Source organism: Alligator sinensis, unplaced genomic scaffold (genome assembly GCF_000455745.1).
Source record: "Alligator sinensis unplaced genomic scaffold, ASM45574v1 scaffold827_1, whole genome shotgun sequence".
NCBI lineage: Eukaryota > Metazoa > Chordata > Crocodylia > Alligatoridae > Alligator > Alligator sinensis.
The window spans coordinates 596,105-616,790 of NW_005842726.1; the positions used below are offsets into that span (position 1 = coordinate 596,105).

General features: G+C 43.7%; 1 protein-coding gene and 1 long non-coding RNA gene across 2 annotated transcripts in view; one reads left to right on the forward strand and one right to left on the reverse strand.

The window, feature by feature from the left end:
* Window positions 1-7,847, forward strand: part of NETO2 (neuropilin and tolloid like 2) — a 53,117-nt gene extending 45,270 nt beyond the window's left edge. Inside the window, exons 8-9 of the mRNA XM_006034339.3 lie at window positions 1,192-1,305; window positions 5,696-7,847. Coding sequence (XP_006034401.1) covers window positions 1,192-1,305; window positions 5,696-6,276 — 695 coding nt within the window. The 3' untranslated portion in view covers window positions 6,277-7,847. The remainder of the gene's footprint in view (window positions 1-1,191; window positions 1,306-5,695) is intronic.
* A 5,399-nt stretch (window positions 7,848-13,246) lies between these two features.
* LOC112552020 overlaps window positions 13,247-20,686 on the reverse strand; it is a 134,710-nt gene continuing 127,270 nt past the window's right edge. The window contains exon 3 of the long non-coding RNA XR_003096379.1: window positions 13,247-13,343. This is a non-coding gene — a long non-coding RNA (uncharacterized LOC112552020). The remainder of the gene's footprint in view (window positions 13,344-20,686) is intronic.

Below are 20,686 nucleotides of genomic sequence, written 5' to 3' on the forward strand. Positions count from 1 at the left end.
GGAGGCTGAAGAGGTCCAGGTGGCCTAGTCTCTCCTCGTAGGGCTTGGCCTGCAAGTCCTAAACCATACGAGTGGCCCTTCTCTGGACCCTCTCCAGGTTATCCGCATCCCTCTTGAAGTGTGGTGCCCAAACTGCATGCAGTATTCCAACTGCGGTCTGACCAGCACTCGATAGAGGGGAAGTATCACCTCCTTGGATCTGTTCGTCATGCATCTGCTGATGCACGATAAAGTGCATTAGCTTTTCTGATGGCTTCGTCACACTGCCAACTCATGTTCGTCTTGGAGTCCACTAGGACTCCAAGATCCCTTTCCGCTTCTGTTCCACCAAGCAGGTCATTTCCTAGGCAGTAGGTATGCTGGACATTTTTCCTCCCTAGGTGCAGCACTTTGCATTTCTCCTTGTTGAATTGCATTCTGTTGTTTTCTGCCCATATGTCCAACCTGTCCAGGTCTGCTTGTAGTTGTTCCCTGCCCTCCGGTGTGTCCACTTCTCCCCACAGTTTTGTGTCATCTGCAAACTTGGACAGAGTACACTTCACTCCCTCGTCCAAGTTGCTGATGAAGACATGGAAGAGTATCGGTCCAAGGACCGAGCCCTGCGGGACCCCACTGCCCACACCCTTCCAGGTCGATACCGACCTATCCACTACGACTCTCTGGGTGCGACCCTCTCCTCTCTTCCTGACTTCAACAGTTGAGTTATATACAACATCTGTCTTCTGGTTTGAACACTTCAGAGCAGGGTTTTGAGTGTGAAGCACCTCTGGTACTCTCTAAATAGAGACAGTATGCTTTTCAGGTAAGCAATGTGCTTTGGATGTTTGGAAAGCATTTGGCATATTTTGGGTACCAATGCAATCTAAATAATTAGTATGCAATTCATAGGGACAGTAAAGTGCATTTTATTTTCTAAAGACTGGTATTAAAGACTATGGAAGCCTGCTTCCATCATAGATGTCGGGTGTCTAGCTCTTCATACCAGCCAGTTTAAGTAGTTGTATTTTGTTTGTATTACACCTGGCAACCACCCTACTGGGAACATAGACACTACCTAATAATAAACAGTGATGTGCAGAAATACTCATTGCACTTGAAAGCCCACAACAGTCAACAAAAAATAACTGAATATACATTTGCACTGTAAGAGTTCTTGCCAATACTGACTTTTTTTCCATTTCTCTCCTGCAGCTCCCTGCCCAGGCAGTACTTACTTTTGCCATAGCAACATGTGCATCAATAATTCTTTAGTCTGCAATGGCATTCAAAACTGTGCATACCCTTGGGATGAAAATCATTGCAAAGGTGAATATAGTACTAAATGTAACCTTTATGATCCAAGACTGTCAGTTTGCCTTTCATTTAAGAAAGTCATAAAATATATTTTCCTACAAATGTGCTGAGGATAGCTGTTCTGCTAAACTCAGGGAGATGTTCCAAATTTTTAATTTAAAACCAAGAGGTCTATAACTGAGTTGAAGAATGATATTCCTGTCCCTGTAATTAAATATCTCATACCCTTAGCAAAGTATATTTGAACATTTAAGCAGAATGTTGGCCTACTCTGAAATATGCTTCTGCATTTGCCAGGCTTGTGTCGTCATCTGTTCCTAAACCTTTAAGCTTCTGCAAGGAAAAATCCTTAGTGTTTGAAGAAGACTGTTTGTTAGCATATGAATACAATATAAATGTAGTTACAGCAGCTGTGCAAGCACCTTTTTCAGGTTTGTGGCCAAACTGAACGAAAATAATTTCAAGTTAACTTGAAACCAAACATTTCTGTTTTCTTTTCTGCCAAAACAAAATAAAAACAACTTGTTTGGGGTCAAACAGTATATCAGTTAAACTGAAACAAATAATTATCTTCCATAAATTTTAGCTCAATTTCAAAATAAAACTTTTCAAAATGAGAAGTCAAAACATTTAAAGAATTTGAGAACATAAGAACTGCCATTTGCTGGGTCAGACCCCAGGTCCAACTTGCCCAGTGTCCTGGATCTCTCAGTGGCAGAGAGGGGAGGCTGAAAGGAGGTGGGAACTGGGTATGACCAGGGTGTTTTCCCCACTGTTCCTCTCGCTTGCAGCCTCCAGCATTTAAGGTCTAGGAAGTTCTGATTCAGAGGCTGTATCCCTAACTCCTGTGCTTAATAGCTACTGATGGCTCTTTCCTTCAAGAATTTGTCCAGTCCCTTTTTGAATCTAGTTACTGTCAGCTTCCACACACATCGGGTGGCAATGAGTTCCACATTTTAATGGCACGCTGCAATTAAAAATCTTTTTTATTTGTTTTAAAATTACTACCTACTAGTTTCATTTTGTGACCCCTAGTTCTTGTATTGTAAGAAAGAGTAAATAATGAATCCCTATTTACTTTCTCATCACCATTTAGTATTTTGTAAACACTTATCTTGGCCTCCCTCAAGCTCTTTTTTCTAAACTGAATAGGCCTAGCCTAGTTCTTTGGTTTCTCCTCGTATGAAAGCCCCTCCATACCCCTAATCATCCTTCTTGCCAAAGTAAAATATTTTCAACTGGAACTATTCACTGAAGTCAGTACAAATGAAATTACTTTTGGGTGACTCAAAACTACATATTTTGACAAATTATCTTTAAAAAAAAAAAAAAAAGAATTACCCAACTCCAGTGGCTACTATATTACAACGTCTCTCACAATACAGTGTATTTCTAGTTTATATTTTTTATTTAAATGTATTAGTGGCTTGCAAGTTTCCCACATAAAATAGATTTCCTCTAACTGAAGTCTTGTCTGTGCTAGTATTGTATATGACAGAACAGAAACTGAAGTAACTTTCTGAGATCTATTTTCCTTGACTACAAATGTTTTTCTGGAATGTACATTTTGTCTAGATTTCTTCAATTCACAAATCAATAGTATTTCAAGGATGAATTCTTTATGAAACATATAGCAACCAGATAGAGACTGCCTTTCCCAGCATTTTTAAACTATTATCTTCTGAACTAAACTACCCATCATATTTTAACTTTACACACCAGCTGGTATAAGTGATCGGAAATAGGTTCAGATCTGTAACATAACAGAAGTTCAGGGCACATAAACCTTAACTGACTTAGGTTAACTGATTTAGATTAGGTTAGGTTAACAGACTTAACTGATTTAGGTTAAATGAGTTTATTGAACTCCTGTCCCAGATCCCCTCCAGACTCAAGTTAACTCATAATCCCCCAGCATCCCAGGATGGTTTACACCTCCCCCACAAACTCTCCCCTCACCCTATTACAGGGTGGATGAGCTAGGTTTGGCCTAAGCTGTCCCAGCCAATCAAGAAGGCTTGCTCTAGCACCCCCTGGCTTCTGGATTGAACCACTGCAGGCATGTGGCTGCATTTCTGGAATCAAAATGAATGCCTGTTCACTTGCTTATCAGTTCAATCTATGCAGCTTAGACTAACCTGCGAAGATTGAATCGATTCAGCCTTGGGCTTTTTGACTGTCTGTACTTAGCCAATGAGAATTTTTTCTCTCAATTTTAATACCTAGCACCAGAACAAATGATGGAAGGCACCAGGTACTAGATCCCATAAACAACTTAGGCACCTAAAGTAGGACTTGAATGGAATTGAGACATCTGTTTCCCAAAACTTTAAGCCCCCAAATCCCTGGTCAGATACTAATTGATCCTGGTGGTACTTAAATTCACTAGGGCTGCTTGCAGACATTAAAAAAACAAAACAACAAAAAGCAGTGCTTTAATTTAAACTTGGCACAGTCCTACATTGAGCCCAGCACCTGCCCAGAAGAGGCAGTGTGTTAGTTGGACCCAGTTCGCCCAATGTCTGTATAAATTGGGCACTTTAGGGCTTTTTTGGTAATGTATCTAATAGCTGATTGAATCAGCTTTACCTAAAAGCACCAAAAGCCCCACTGAAGCTCCTGATCTATACAGAAGCTGTGGAGCCAAGTCAAAGTAATTTGCTGCTTCTGATAAAGCATATTTTTGGGTTTTGAGGTTTTTTAATGTATGCAAGCAGCCTTAATGCCTCTCTGAACTTTAAAGTTTTCTAGGCCCCTAAAATTCTTCTGCACATGCCCAGAACCAGGGCCAGACACAGGCATGGGCAAACTGGGCAGCCGCCCAGGGCCCGAACAGAAAGTGGCCCCAAAAATGGTAATTTTCTGATTATTATCGTCATTTTCTCTGGCTTACATCTCCCATTTTGCAGGAGAGTGTCCTAAACACCTAGCTATAGACCCACATGTTTGGGGTCATTCTGAACCCCTCCGTGCAGCCAATGAATACAAGAGTAATTAAAGAACCATGATGCTGTGGCCTTGTGTCTAAGGGGACATTAAGTTATTAGATAAAAGGTGGGTAGCACCACCTCCTCCTATTTCTCTACCATTTCTGGCTGTGTTTTAAAAGAAAAAGGAGCAATCCCTACTCTTTGAAGAAATGGTGCTATGCCCTGGATCCTGAATGGAGAGAGGTACCTGCCTGTAGTCCTAAAGTCTAAAGTCCTAAAGGCACCCAAGTCGTAGAGGGACAGAATTTCAGACGTTGTTTTGTCTTTATTTCCTGTTAGGTAATTCCATGCACCTCCCTATTCAGTACAAAGGCTTTTTGGATTGCCTTCTGCCCTGTAACAAGTTGTGGATGCATTCTGGCAGCCCGGCATCTGAAAGTTAGGCACTGTTTCACCTACACATGGCCCATGGCACCTAGCACTTGGGTACCCAAGTTCTCTCTTGGACCACATCCTAAATAATTTGACTGTTTTCCTTTGAATATTGTATTCTATCCATGCACATTCCTTTAGCAAGTCAGGACCAATACTTTTTCCAGAGTAAAACATTATTTGAAATTTTGGGTTCTAAATAAATATTTTAAATGCGAAAATTGCTATAATCTGATACTGCCATCTTGTGTACCTTCATATGAAGTGCTACAAAGCATCTGTTCATATGTTTTTAACTGATCTTACAACATGGGCTGTTACAAAACCTGCAGTGAAATAGATATGCTGTAGGTCTAATTATACAACTTCCTAACGAAGTAAAGAAAACTAAGTATTTTAAGGACTGCCCAAATTTGGCACCTGGAGAAGTCCACGGATATCACTAAGACTGTTGTCAGCACCAAGACTGGGCCCTTTGAGTTTAACTTTTATTTTCTAAGACTGATACAAAGTTTAATTAATCATAGGTATGTTAATCTTACAGTGTCAGAGGACATGTCTACACGTGCCCCTGACTGCACAGTTGGTACTGCGCAGTCATTTAGTACTTGCTTTAGTTAAGCAAGTACTAAATGACTGCGCAGTACCCAGTGGTACTGTGCAGTCCCAGTGGTTCATGGGTAATTTTCGACCCTACTGCATAGTAGCAGCGGCACCATGGTTAGTGCATGCTGACACTGTGTTGCTGTGGAGACAAGCTACGTCGCCCTAGCTCATTGCTTTGGTGACGTAGCAAATTGTGTAGATGTGCCCAGAGTGTCTTGAATTTTTGCTCTCCTGTGGATGCAGGGCCATTGAATCCATAGATACTATGCTCATATCAGTGATCAAATAGAGCCTGCTCTTTTTTTCATATGTTGTAAAGTATATTAACATATGACTGCTAATTATTGTAAGTTAGTGTAAACATAACATTATATCAAAATATTTCTAAGACATTTCAGACAGATTCACATCCATCTTTTTCTCTCTTTCTGCAGAAAAGAAAAAAACTGGACTGTTTGAACAAATCACCAAAACTCATGGAACAGTCATTGGCATTACATCAGGGATAGTTCTGGTTCTTCTTCTTATTTCAATTCTGGTCCAAATAAAGCAGCCCCGCAAAAAGGTTATGGCTTGCAAAACTGCTTTCAATAAAACTGGTTTCCAAGAAGTATTTGACCCTCCACATTACGAACTATTTTCATTAAGGGATAAAGAGATTTCTGCAGACTTGGCTGATTTATCAGAAGAACTTGAAAACTACCAGAAAATGAGACGCTCCTCTACTGCCTCTAGATGCATCCATGACCATCACTGTGGCTCTCAAGCCTCCAGTATAAAACAAAGCAGGACCAACCTCAGCTCCATGGAACTGCCTTTTCGTAATGATTTTGCACAACCTCAGCCAATGAAAACATTTAACAGCACATTCAAGAAGAGTAGTTATACTTTCAAACAGGCCCACGATTGCCCTGAGCAGGTCATAGAGGACAGGGTGATGGAAGAGATTCCTTGTGAAATATACGTCAGGGGACGAGAGGATGCTGCACAAGGCTCGTTATCTATTGACTTTTAATCTCCTACCGAAGGCGATATTGGTGTATATATGGGTGTGGGGGAGGGGTGTATACACACACGTCATATATATATGACAGTGTATATACAAAAATATGTACCATATGCAGTGTGTGTGGATATACACACTTTTAGCTTACTGTATCCAACTCCATTTTTTTACAAAACAAAGTCTTCATAACCAGTGGTGGACTTCCTCCTACCTTCCCAAGCCATCCATCTAGTTGAGCAACAAAGCTGCAGGTTTTGCATGGGAATCATCAGTTAAGGATATTAATAAAAATTACTAATAACTGATCACTGAAAACAATGACTAGAATCTTTTTCTCCCTCCCCTCTGTATCATTTTCCCTTCTTTAAATATTTAGTTTTCAAGTCAAAATTAACACTTCAGTTACTTAAGTAAAGAAAAGTGGTTTATGCAACACATATTTTGACATAAATGTCTTAATGTATTTGTCAAGTTGCAGCTAGAATTACAGTGCTGAGTGCCAATTAAGACTCAGTTATGTTACATCCATCTGCTTCATCCTGACTAACTTTTATATTGCCTTTAATTACTAGTTCTTGGTCTCTGTATTTGTGAAACATGTGAAATGGCTTATTGCCTTTAAGAGTAAGAATATTTTGTTTTAGTTATAGTTTTGGGGTTTTTTTAGCCCATTTGAGAATATGGCCTTTGCAGCTTGTGAATAAACCTTAACCCAGTCCTAAAATATTTTTCAAATTTTCAACATTTATTCTTATAAAATAGCTTCCTTTCAGGAAGGTCTGTGATTTAGTATACAGTGGGCCAGATTCTGCAATGTGTTACAGTCATACAGTTCCATTGAGTTCACAGCTGTGTAACTAAAGCAGAATTTTGGTTATTGTTTTCCAAGTAGTTCTAGAAATCGATTGCATTTTTGTGGTTCTGTACATCTGCATCCTACAGCAGTCCCAGTCCTGTTATCCTTTTATATCCAAACTCCCCTGATTAACTCAGTTCTGGGTACTCTGGGTTCATTCCCAAACTGCATAGGGAGTATAGGAGCAAGCCCACTATTTGTTAAGTTTTGAGATCTGTGATGACTAAGGTGGGAGAAGCTGGTAGGGACAAGGAGAAATCCCAGAGTAACTTCACTTAGCCTTTAAGTCTTCTTATTTAAGAGTTTCATTTTTCTAGCACTTGTTTCCATCTTGCAAAATTGCACATTTCATACATTTTTTTTTTAATTGTGGGTTTGATCTCATTTTGATCATCTTTTTATGGTATGACACAATTTATAACATATGACTATTCATTGTGGGGGTTTTAGACTTTTATATAATTTGATACTGTACAGACTGTTTATTAAATCAAGATTTAACACCTGTACAGCACATTTATTTCAGCATCCATAGTAGTGGCGTTGAACAATGTGTGTGAGTATACACTGTAATTTGTAAAGAATACTTCATATTATTTCTACATTAGCCCCTTTCACTCCCTAGTTTGTTTGAGTTTTTGTTTTGGTATTTTGTTTCAGAGGGAATAGTTTTCTTTCACTAAATGTGACCTTGCAGCTCTCAATCACCGGACACAACCTATATTAAAAAAAATACATAAAAACAAATTATCCTTAAAGGTTCTTTTGTTGAACTGACTGCAGTACAGAAAAATGTTTCAGTTGCTAAAAGTGGACACAAACACTTTTTTTTTTCTTTTTAAAATGAAAATATAAATGAAACTGTGACTTAAATTGCTGTTTTCCACTATGGTTAGATGGGGGAAAAAAAAGCAAAATGCTAATATCAACAACACTTACTCAACAGTGGTATTTGTGCCATGTTTACCTTTTGTGCTTTTGAGAGACACCACAGTGCCAGTTGCCATTTAAAAGCAGGATTTGCTTCATATTTAATTTGTGGATGAAGTAGAAAAGGAAGCCTATGGCTATCAGCTAGTAAATATATAGAAGGGACAATTCAGGGTTACTGGAAGGTGCATAAGGAAGCCTCTAAATTTTACATAGCTGATTTATCATGACAATGAAGGTGAATGCCATATGATTAATTCATATTTGATACCATTGGTTCTGAAATGCTGCAACCATTTAGAAAGAGGTAGGCAGCTATATTAGTCTAAAGTCAGGCAGAAGAGAGAGTAGAGATGCACCTTAGAGACTGACTGAATCAGAGATGCACAAGCTTTTGGGAGCAAGAGTTAATTTCATGACATGCCACAGGAATCTTAATACAAGAAAAGCAAGGAATTGCCCTCCTTTATATAAAATATAATGATCACCAGGCTGGGTACAAAGAAGAAGGGAATGTTATACATATTGCCTATACTTAATAAATTCAAATATAAGAAAATAATGGAAAGAGTTATCTCTGACCTACAAGGAAACTCTATATGGACTCTTGCCAAAGTTAACATCAATTTTATGAATGAGAACAGAACATCTTACAAGTCTATGAGGCTTTTATATATTTTAAAGGCACCTCTGTCAGCTACACAAGTCCTTCTGACTCGGGAAAAGAAAGATTTCTTATTCTCAACCCAAATTATTCATTCTTATTTTTTTTAAAGTCATACATTCTGTTTGTTCAACTCGAGTGATTATTGTATTGCTCACATAGTGTACTACACACATGCTCAGTTTACAGTGCACAAATGGTACTGAGCTCTGGTACCTGAAAAGGCAGAACCGAGTTGGAACTAGAGTCGGGGACATGTGAAACAAAGCAATTTGCATCCTTTGGAAGGTGCAAACATTTTATTCAATTTTGATTTTTCTGCATTTCAGCCTCTCTATTTCAAATTCAAATGGACTCAAAGCAAAATGCAGTCAAAGCCACTTATTTTCACATGGCGTCAACAAAAATCCATATGTGTGCCCTAGGTTTGCTCAAAAAGTCTTTGAATCTTTTGCCAGTCAATAAGCCTCCTCATTAGGGGGTCACAGTAAAAACAGGTAAGACTGTTCTAACTGTAACTGTTTAGGTCTGTTAAAATTGTTTAACACTATATATTAATCATAGGATATAGCAGTACTAAGGGGCTTTTACGTTAAAATTGTTTTGTTTCTTCTCAGTCTATTACTGATTTCAACCTGATTGATTATTTCATCAGTTTGTACTGTAAAAGCTGATATCCGGGACTTTTGTCCCTGTGATCTCTTCCCCACAACCTGCCTGTCCCTGTATAGGATAAACTTTAAAGATGTGCTTCACTGTGGTATATAGTCTGGTCTCCTCTAATGTGATAGCTAGCATTACCATGCAAGAGGAAGGCTATTTTTATTCGGGTTCTTCTGCTGCCCTCTGTTTGGAGAATCAGCTTAACAAAATCTGTTTTCCATCTGCTTCACATACCACTTACCCCAAACATCTCTGAACTCTCCACTTGCTCCTTCTCATCCAGCTACTGTGGATAATCCAGTATACACCAGATAAAACAGCTTAATTTTCATAAGCCCATTTGATCCTATAGAGTCAGATTTTGGAAAAAAATAATGTTAAGACTTGATGCCTTTGCATGTCTTTACATTACCCATGTGTCATTCTTAGTAGTGGCTTCTAAACTGGAAAATACTTGCTGTGTTTTCAGTCAAATTGGCTTGGGAGGAAGAAAATATATGACAAACGAGCACAGCAAACAGGCACATATGGCATATGCACTGCAAGATGAATGTTATCAGGTGCTTGGGTTCTGGTTGGCAGCAGCCCTATTCACAGTCAGCTACTACTTCTAGCTCCTCTGTCACTGAAGGGGGTCTGTCTAGGTGCCATTGCTAAGTGGGGTTATGCATAAACTTTGCTGATCACAGTGAAAGTCCCTTTATGCTGCTCTTGCAGTGCAAAGAGAGTAAGTAGGAAGTAGTATCAGTTTTCCTCTGTTCTCCAAGTACACTAAGTCACAGGGGTTAGGGATATGCTTTGAAGAAGTTAGTGGGCCAAAGAAAAATTCCACCCAGTTACCCTTACTGTTATAACCAAGGTTACCTAACTCTACATAGCTCTTCTTTTCCCACAGTATGGCTCAACAGGTTTGCTTCTGAAAACCACTTCAGCTGGGCCTTGTTTTAGAAGCAATCACCTCACCTTTTACTGCAGCCTGCAAGCTTAACACTGCTATTTCTTGGCCGGGTCAGTCAACACAGGATGGATTGTGATCTACTCTCTCCAATGGTGATGAAGACTGAGAAGGATACAGGGGAATAGAAAAAAGGAAATTTAAAGAGTCAAATACTATAAAGGGAAAGGGTGGAAAAATATGGAAATATGTGAATGTAGAGGGTGGACTGGGAACAGGAGACTGATGGAGAACACGAGAGGAAAAAATGCCAATTCCACACCACTGTCCTACAGGATAAGATTGTTAAAAGACTCCTTGCCTGAGCAGCCAGCAGAAAGGTGTGCTATTTTGGCAGCTTATGTGCACTATTTTGGCTGAAATTTGAATGGGAAACATACATAGAATTTGAGAGTAGATAAGTTCCCCAAAGCCCTGAGAGAACTGAAGACATGTTTAAAACTACATTTTTATATATCTCATAATATATCTCATAATTTAAAATAATACCATATTTTGAAATCTGAGTCTCAAACTTTCAATAGCTGGCATTGACAATGCTACCAATGTTTATAAAAATAACAGGCAACGTGGAGTCTCTGCACTTCTATTTCCCATCCACCAACAACAAAGGTCCTGAGGACTCCTCTAAGATTAGACTATCATCTGCCTGGCCAACCCAAGATCACTGACACATATCATATCCTAGGGCTGTGCGAAATTTCACCAGCTGTTTCGAAATAGCAAAATCAAAATGAAATGAAGGGCTTTGAAACAGCGTCGAAACAAAACAAGGCCAGTTGAAACGTTTCGGAAGTTTCAAAACATTTTGAGTTGTGAAGTGGCTGTCAGGTAGTGGGAGGCAGGGGAGAGCCAGGGCTGTGCTCCCAGTGACTCCGCAGCCCCATGTGGCAGCTGTGGCTAGCCCTACCTCCTGCTGCTGTGCTATGCTCCGTGGGGCTGGCGGAGCCAATAGGAAAACAGCACTGGCTCTGCCCGCCTCCCGACGCCGAGATGCGCTCCCATCGGCTCCACCAGCCCCATGAAGCCCAGCCCGGTGGTGGGAGGCGGGCAGAGCCAGCACTCTGCTCTGGCTCCCTCCACCAGGCTGAGTTCCACGGGGCTGGAGCTGCTGGGAGCTGAGTCCGGTGGAGGGAGGCGGAGCACAGTGCCAGCGCTGCATACCGCCTCCCTCCAGCAAGCCTCTAGGCACTGAGCCTGGTGGAGGGAGGTGGCCATCTAGCTGCTTGTTGCCCAGTAGAGGGAGGCGGTGCACCCCCTCCCCCCACCAGGCTCAGCGCCCAGCGGCTCCCAGCCCTATGGAACTCAGCCCTGTGGGGGGGAAGCAGAGCACAGCACTGGGGCTGCACCCTGCTTCCCTCCACTGGGCTCAGGTCCCAGCAGCAGCCTCCCGCCAGCACCCCCAGGAGGGCTCTACCGGACTCCTCCAGGGGTGTGGGTGAAACTCGAAACCGTCAAAACAGCAAAACTGTTCTGATGAAACGAAATGGAGCAATGCTTTCAAAATGAAACTAAACTCGAAACGAAACACTGTTCCATCAAAATGTCGAAACAGAAGTCGAAGCGAAACGGTGCTGTTTCACACAGCCCTATCATATCCCATGTCTAGCCACAGCTTTCTCATTAATCTTAGCTGAGAGTATGAATAGGGACTTTAAACAGATCAGATGATACATGCTAGACCTCATATTCCAACATGGTAACCTTTCCCTTGCTGAGAGTAACATAGGTTTTTGTTTTCCCATAGGCATTTAGGAAGCAAGAATTAGAATGCAAAAGTTGAACCAGGTGGTTGTTGCCCAAACCAGAGCTTTTCAGATAGGTCTGTTTTGAGCACTGCTAAATTCTGACCTCATATTCCCATCCCACTTTTCAGATGGAAAGCGAGAGCATGCTACCAGACATCAAAGCTCCCAGAATTGGTTTCTCCACGCCCTAATAAATGTTTTCTTAAAGAAAGGAAAATTGAGAAACAAGAGTATACCCCAAATGAATATAGTAGCATTGGAATGAATAAGTCAATTCTCTGGAAGTTAAGGCCTAGTATTCTTTATGAAGAATCAGTTTTAGCGCTAAATGCATGTGTAGTTTTTTTTATTTCAGAGCCTAGGACTTAGTTTGCTTCTGTATTACCAAGCTCATCAAAACAAGACAAAAAGCATGTGTAGACTATTTGATTGTAACACTTGTAGTGTTCACAGCATAATCCTGTAGACATTGAAAACAGCAATCCTAAACTAGAGCACCGGGGGCTCCATTGACAAAGCCTACCACCATACTGAAAGTTAAATCTCATTCCCACAGACGGGAGGAGCTGAAAAATTAGATTATACTTGATTGTAAATGCACACTAGATGACAATTAGATCCAATGTGATGGGCAATTCTCCCTTGGATCTAATGAAATTATTTTGCAGGTAATAAAGCATGCAATTCTATTTAAGCAATGTGCTAGCACTTCACCAAACACCTTCAATACTTCAGGTACCTTCTAATAATGTTGAAGTTCCCAGCTATTAGTGCTGAGTTTACTGAATGGCAGTCTCAATTACTGCTGGATTATTATATGAAAAAATGATTCAGAGAGTGATAGGGGGAATGGGCAAATTCTTGAAAGCACTTACCAGAGTAAAAGCAATTCTTAGAAATAAAAAGAAAAAAAAATCAATAAATCCCAAGTCTCTTAAAGGCGCATAATGAAACTTCTATTTGTAAATCGTGTGGAGATAGTGTATATAAGCAATAGCGCTTGCTGTTTGGGCCTTCTGCTGTATGTTTAATAACCCAATGGAACAATTCAGGGCCTAAGGTAAAGCCAAATCATTTTTATTTTTCCTGTTCTGATGAAAAACCAATAGATCTGGCTGAGCAAAGATGTTCTGTTTGCTTTGCTTTGCACTTACCAGAGGGATCAGAACCAGCACAGGCTATTTTCATCTTCTGTGCTTCTTAACATTTACTCTTGCCTATGAAGGAAATGGTGAAGTCAACGGCAATAATACAGGAGGCCTGTAATAAAAATGAAATGTACTGTAAATTAAATAAGAAGTATCTCAGGCTTGAAATCATTTTACATAGAGCTTTTAAGAAAAAAATTTAATGCAAATCCCCAGAGGTTATGATTTTCTCCCAGCCACCTCTTCATTTAGTTTAGGACGGTCATACTTGCACTCTAACAATCAAGATTTTTAAACTTAGAATGGAGCAGTGATAACACAACACAAAGTTACCCACTTTCTTCAAAGACCCAAGAGCAGTAATCAATGCTGCAGATTTGGAAAGCCTTAATGTGTTGCAGTTTGCTGATCACAGTGGAAGTGGAAACAGACAGTAATATTTGGGAAACACTCAAGTGAAAACTTCAGATAATTCCTACTGAGCCTTACTACAGCAACAAGAAATCATTCTCTACATTGAAACTTCAAATTGCTTCAGGCCTAAACCTTAGCTTACATTTAAAAAGGGATAGTCTTCTGTAAAACCAAAGATACGCTTTCTTCCTTCAGAAAAACTCTAAACAAGAGTCAGGTGAATATAGTACCATGTTTATAATTATATTCTGAAACCCCCATTTTTGATTATTGATTTCGATAGCTGTTCAGAGCTGCAGTCTGCACTCCCACACACTCTCTAGAATTTAGGCAGAATGCCAGATGCATAACATCAGGATTTAATGACAACATTTCAGCAGCCCAGAGCTAGTGCTGTACAGTTGGTGAATACTAATGCTCACCAACAAGAGAGAAAAGAGGACAAAAACACTTTATTTCCCCAGTATTTTTCCCCCATAAAACACAACTAAAGGTAAAGGAGTTGAAACTAAAGCAGCAGGCCTTAAGCTTTTATTTCTAATTTTGTGCAGAATTAATGGGCAGTAGAAAAAAGAAACAAAAATGTGATGTTCCTAAGAAGATAGTATGAACCTTCTTTTTAAAATCAGTGTCTTAATCTTTAGGCTTTGCTCTGGGAAAACTTCTCACTGCAGTCAAAGGCGACCATGACTTACAGGTACAGTCCACCCTGGCTGCATGCCCATAGGTATGAATTATTCAGAGGTCTGAATTATAAAGAAATAGATGGCACAACCAGTTTAATAATCTCTGCAGTAGTGAACAAAATGGTTTGTTTTTCTTTAGGTAAATTCACAAGGCAGTTTCAGGTGTTAGTGTTTTGGCTGGGATACAAAGAGAAATTTGAAACATTTTAAGAAGCTGGCAGTAAATCCAAGGGTCTCAAGACAAATGAAACTGTGTTTAATTTGGCCAAGCAGTGACCACATTAGTGGACTCAAGCTGTCTTACTATGGTAAGACTCATAGTATTAAAAGGGACTCCAAGGGGCAGAAGTTACACATAAACTGATTTAAGTGATTGGAAACAGGTTTAAACCTGTAAAAGAGCAGAAGTTCAGTGTGCATAAACCGCTTGCAAAATGGCCAAAACCAGTTTAAGATACATCTGGATGGATGTAGTATCAGATTAACTGATTTAGGTCAAATTGGTTTATGGAACTTCTGTCCCAGATCCCTTCTCTGTTCAAGATAACTCACAGTCCCCCAGCATCCCAGGATGCTTTGCAGCTCTGGGCTGTGCTGTCTGCTCGAGCAGAGCAGGGACTACCTCACCTCTCTGCTCCCTAGCCTATATCTGTCACCCCATAGGGACAGTGGGGGGTCAGGGGAACAGACCCCAGACCTCCCTAGCCTGAGTCTACACAGTGTGCTGGGGGCCAGGAAAGCCACTATGGTGGAGGCTTTGTACCTCTTCACAGCCCTCCCCTTGCTGTGGGCAGCCTGGGCTTGACTCAGCCGTTGCTACTGAGGGAGGGAGAAAGAAGCTCCCAAGGCCCCAGGGTTGCAGGCAATGGGGAGCCCCTGACTCAGGGGGCTTCCTCCACCCTGGCCCAGGGAACCCTAGTTGGGTGCAGCCCTGAGGATTCAAGGGGAATCCCTCACCCCCCTTCCCAGCTCCTGATTGCTTCAGCTGCTGCCACAGGATGGAGGGAGAAGTCCTCTGGCCCGGGTCCCTGCCCATGCATCCCAGCATGGGGATGCCAGGGAGTCCCTACCTTGGGGGGCTTCCCCCCAGCCCAGCCCAGGAACCCAGGCTGGGGAAGCTCCCCCAAGATGAGCCAGCACCTGGACAGGAGGCTCCTCAACCCCCGCGGCGGGGCAGCAGGGGTTTGGGGGCATGTACTCGGGAGCCAATCAGGGACAGTGCCACTTTTTTCATTGTCCTACTGTTGTTACAGTTAGGAATGTTTTCCTCAATATTTAATCTATACCTGCTTTACCATGGCTTAAACCCACTTTCTCTTGTCCTGCCTGGTTCTTATGGGAGAACAATTTTTTGTCATCTTCTTTATGGCAGACTTTCAAATATTCGAAATGTGCTATCATGTCCCCCTTTAGCCTCCTTTTCCTGTATTGATTTTCATCATGTAAGCTTTTAAAGTAATGACAACAGAACACACTGACTGGCTACCCTGCCTGTGGGCCTAGGGCAGCTTTAGCAGAAATAACCAAAGCCATAATTTTATAAAGCTAAAGCATGGTTTCAATTCCCTCTCCCTGCCCTGGGAAAGGGCTGCTAGTACTTACTAGAGATCCCAATGAAGTCAACAGCCTTTGCATCAGGGAACAGTCGCAAAGGCTAGCAGCACCCTGAGCGCAGAGCCAGCTATGCCATCAGAGGAAGAAAAAGCAGCAGACATTATACAGCTGCCTCAAGATTCTTGGGTTGTAAACCAGAATTCTTCACACAATTAAAAATCCACACTCCCTGTGCCCTTCTGCACAGCCATCAAAACCTCCAAGGAAGGAAGAATATGGCAGCATACAATAACAACAGACAATGGCTTCCCCTCCTGCTTTAACTTTAGTTTGCCTAGATGTTTTCTGCAATCTGAAATGTTAGGATTGCATCATGATCATCTAATGTGTTTATGCATCTTGGGAACTTTGAAAAGATCTACCAGTGTTTCACAAATCTGCTGGGTCAAGTACTTGGTCTGTGAAATAAGTACGTCTAAACCCAGGTGCCACTAGTACAGGCCAATAGAGAAAAGAGGTGGGATTGGGTTGGAAAAACTGTTAGTTGGTAATACATTACTTTTACACAAGGAGCTGTGGCTAAGATTAGGTCTGGAAACTAGCAAGACAACAACCTTCATTAAACTGACCTTGGAGGTTTAAATGAACCAAAATGCTAAATTATCCCAGGGAGTGCTCCTGGCTGTGCGTAGTTTGAGATCCTACTCCTACCTATTTCTTTTCATCAACAAGCTCTAGATAAACCATAACAAACTCTACCAAAAAACTCTAGATTATTAGCAAGAAAATTACCTTCCAGGATAAGTGTTACAAGAAAGAGCTTCATGTCATTGATGCTGTGCTGCTTGAGTACTTGGCAAGTTAATTTAAAAACATGCTTCCCAACAAGATATTTGTTCCAACTCTTTCTCCTTGTATGCAAGTGCTATTTAAAATCCTGCCTGTCTTCTACAGAGCAGGAATAGACAGTTGATTGCAATTTGCAGTCAAAAGAACATCCAAAATGAACAACGGCAGTATCACACTGCAAGAAGGATGTGGCAATATCATCTGAGCAAACATTGCACAGCTGGCTAAAATAAGTGCTCTTTCACCATATAGAAGAATAAAGGTGACCTGAATGCCAGCCATGAGTGTTAAAATTCATCAATAGATATTCTGCAGCAGTGTCATGCACAAGAATGAAAGTGATGTTGCAGAACTAGCTTGATCTTTAGCGCTTGTGCATGAATTCTTAGCTTGCACACACTAGCCCTGCTCAGTTATTGCTTAGGCCTTCAGTTATGCTGTCAACCTGTGATGTGTCTGCTGCCTGACATCTTGCACAGAGACCATATCCCAACTCAAATGTGGCACCATGAAAACTTTTAGGACTAAATTTCTTACTCAGTGGGCAGTAAGCCTTCCCTGGGAGCATGTATACGCATGCTCCCTCTTGGGAGCAAATCTGCTCCCAATGGGAGCAGTCCAGTACAGGGCTGCTCCTGCCCTGTCTGCCCCCCTGCAGCAGCCATGGGGAGCTCCAGGCTCCCCCAGGGTGCTAGCCTGGGGACTGACAGGTAGCATGGGTCCAGAAGAGGTCTGCCAGCTGCAGCAGCAGCTGTCTCCTTGCCTAGTACACAATCTGGGGGCTGTGCAGTCCCCATCTGGTTCTGGCAGGTGCACAGCCATGGGGATGCAGGTCCAAGGGGATGGATGCTGTCGTAGGTGGCACAAGGTCACAGCCAGGCAGCAGCCTCCGCTGCCAGACTGCTGCAGTGGGTAGAGGGTGCAGGGCCCACTCTAGGTCAGGGCTGCTGCAGCAGTCCAGTTGGCACAAGGGGCTATTGTACCAATATGTCAACTGGCTGGGCCTCAGAAGCTTCTGTCTATTTGTAACATTCAAATACATGGGCCCCAAGACCCACCTGGCTAACTAGTAGCCCCTATTGTATGGGGGCTAATGGGTGAAAGCTACAACAAAATACTTAGGACAACAAAGGCAAAAAACAGAAAAGGAGTGACATAAGGGTCAACGGGTCAAAACGTGAAAATGAGTGCGCCTTAGGGGGACACTAAGCAGAGCCCCCCGGGCCACACCCACCGGTCCTCAAAGGCATCGAAGGAGCTGGCGGACGCTGCCCACTGGTGTTCTGCCCAGAAAGGTGCATGGACAAGTGAGAGGAAAGCGGTCCCACAATCTCAGGCACTTCCCTGGCCACAGCTTCCTTCTTGGTCAAGTACAGGGACCATATGGCCAGGGCCAAGAGAAGGTTGAATAGGAGGTCCCGAGACTTGGTGGGGCCGCAGATGGGGTGACCAAAAACAAAAAGGTGGGGGGTGAAATTCAACCAGAACTCAAGAGGAAGTTCTGGAGGTGGAGGTGGAGGGGCTGCAGCCTGGTGCACTCAAGGGTCATGTGCACCAGGGTCTCCCTCTGCCCGCAGAAGGGGCAGGAGACCGGGGTGTCTGTGAAGCTCACCACATACATGCCCGTGGTGGTGGCTCCATGGAGGAGCCACCAGCTGAGGTCCCCAGTGGCTCGTGGGATTAGGGGGGAGTACAGAATCAGCCACTGGGGTGCCCCAGCAATTCCATCACTGAGCAGGTCCCACCACGTGGTGTCTGTGTGGGGGGGGGAAACGCGAGGACGGCATGGTGGATTGTGCAGCACATGAGTGCATAGAGGTGGCGGCGATGGAAGTGGAAAAGTGGACCAGTCTGGTAACCTCCAGCTGGCTCAGGTGCTGGAGCAGGGAGCACTGCAAAGCCAGGCAAGGCACCGGCCCCACAACAAACTCCAGTGGGCTGGAGGACACAGGGGAGGATGAGGACCGCCACTGCACAGGATGTGGTCAACAAGGGCAAGGGTGTCAGGAGGTAGGGCAGATTTCACCTTCTGGACCAGATGGCAGATCACATGAGTCATGGGTAGACCCATGTGGCAGGCCTGTGCGGCGGGGTCCACCCACTCCTGCCTATCATAGTTTAGGAGGTCTCTGATACAGGTGACACCAGCCAGGATCAACCTGTGTCGCAACTGTGGTGCCTCTGCTGGTGGCACCACCAGCTGGGGATTTCAGAGGAGGGGCTTGACGAGCAGGTCGGCGCACTGGGTGAGTGTTGCAGGGGATCTGGAGGCAGAGACCAGCCTCCCAGCCCAGAGGAAGTCCTGGTAGAACTCCAGCTTTCCTCACAGGTCCAGCAGGGAGAAGCCCTGCAGGCTGAGGAGCTGCCAGTCGTAGCAGAGCCCCAGAAGTGGCAGAGGAAGGCACCAGGTGGCCCTAAGCTTCATGGCTACCAACACTGTATAGCAGTCACGGCAGGGCCTGAAGGCAGAACATCAGGACCTGGCTGCAGAGGCAAACCAAGCCCTGGCTGCCCTCCTACAAGGGGAGGCTCAGGACCACCGCAGCGACCCAGTGCTGTCCTGGCCAGAAAAACTCCAATGCCCACCTCTGGCCCCTGCCAGGACCTTGTGGGGAACAGTCAGGATGTGTAAGCGGTCGGCCAGAACATAGACAGGGCCAACTGGTTCAGCACCAGCACTCTTCCACGCAGGAAGAGACACGTCAGGAGCCCTGCCTATGCCTGGAGCCATTCCACCACCCTTGCCTCCAGCTAGTGCCAGTTCTTCAGCAGGGAGGGGATTGTGGGGGACAGGTAGGCCCCTAAGTAGAGACAGGTAGCCCCTCCCCCCCCCCAAGTAGAGCAGTGAGTTCGTGCTCCAGCAGATTCCATGGAGCATGGGTGAAAGAGAGCACACCTGCCACCCATCACCAGGCCAAAGATCTTGATCCAGTTGACCCAGGCAGAGAAGGCCATTGGGTACAATGCCTGGCAGGCCTCCACCTGCGCCAGGTCACCTGAGTCTTAAACCATGAGGAGTACGTTGTCAGCATATGCTGACAGGACCAACTGCACTCCTGTCTTCTGGAGCATCAACCCAGCCACCCGCCTCTGCAGGAGAACAAGGAAGGGCTCCAGAGCCAAGGCACAAAACTGGCCTGACAGCGGGCAACCTTGATGCACCCCTCTCCTGAATGGGATGGGCTCCATGATCTACTCCATCAAATGCCTTCTCTTGGTCTAGGGATAGGAGGGTGAAAGACAGACCCTCCCAGCACACTAGCTCCAGGAGGTCCCGAACCAGGTACAGGTTGTCAAAGATGAAACATCCAGGCACCATGTACGTCTCAGCATGGACCACAGGTGCAGTGAGATGGCCTTCATTGCCACCTTTAGTCCGTGCAGAGGAGGGACATGGGACACCAGTTCCTCAGGTTGCGGAGATCCCCTCAGATTCATAGATTCATAGATGCTAGGGTCAGAAGGGACCTCAATAGATCATCGAGTCCGACCCCCTGCATAAGCAAGAAAGAGTGCTGGGTCTAGATGACCCCAGCTAGATACTCATCTAACCTCCTCTTGAAGACCCCCAGGGTAGGGGAGAGCACCACCTCCCTTGGGAGCCCGTTCCAGACCCTGGCCACTCTAACTGTGAAGAAGTTCTTCCTAATGTCCAATCTAAATCTGCTCTCTGCTAGCTTGTGGCCATTATTTCTTGTAACCCCCGGGGGCGCCTTGGTGAATAAATACTCACCAATTCCCTTCGGTGCCCCCGTGATGAACTTATAGGCAGCCACAAGGTCGCCTCTCAACCTTCTCTTGCGGAGGCTGAAAAGGTCCAGTTTCTCTAGTCTCTCCTCATAGGGCTTGGTCTGTAGGCCCTTAACCATACGAGTGGCCCTTCTCTGAACCCTCTCCAGGATATCCGCATCCCTCTTGAAGTGCGGCGCCCAGAATTGCACACAGTACTCCA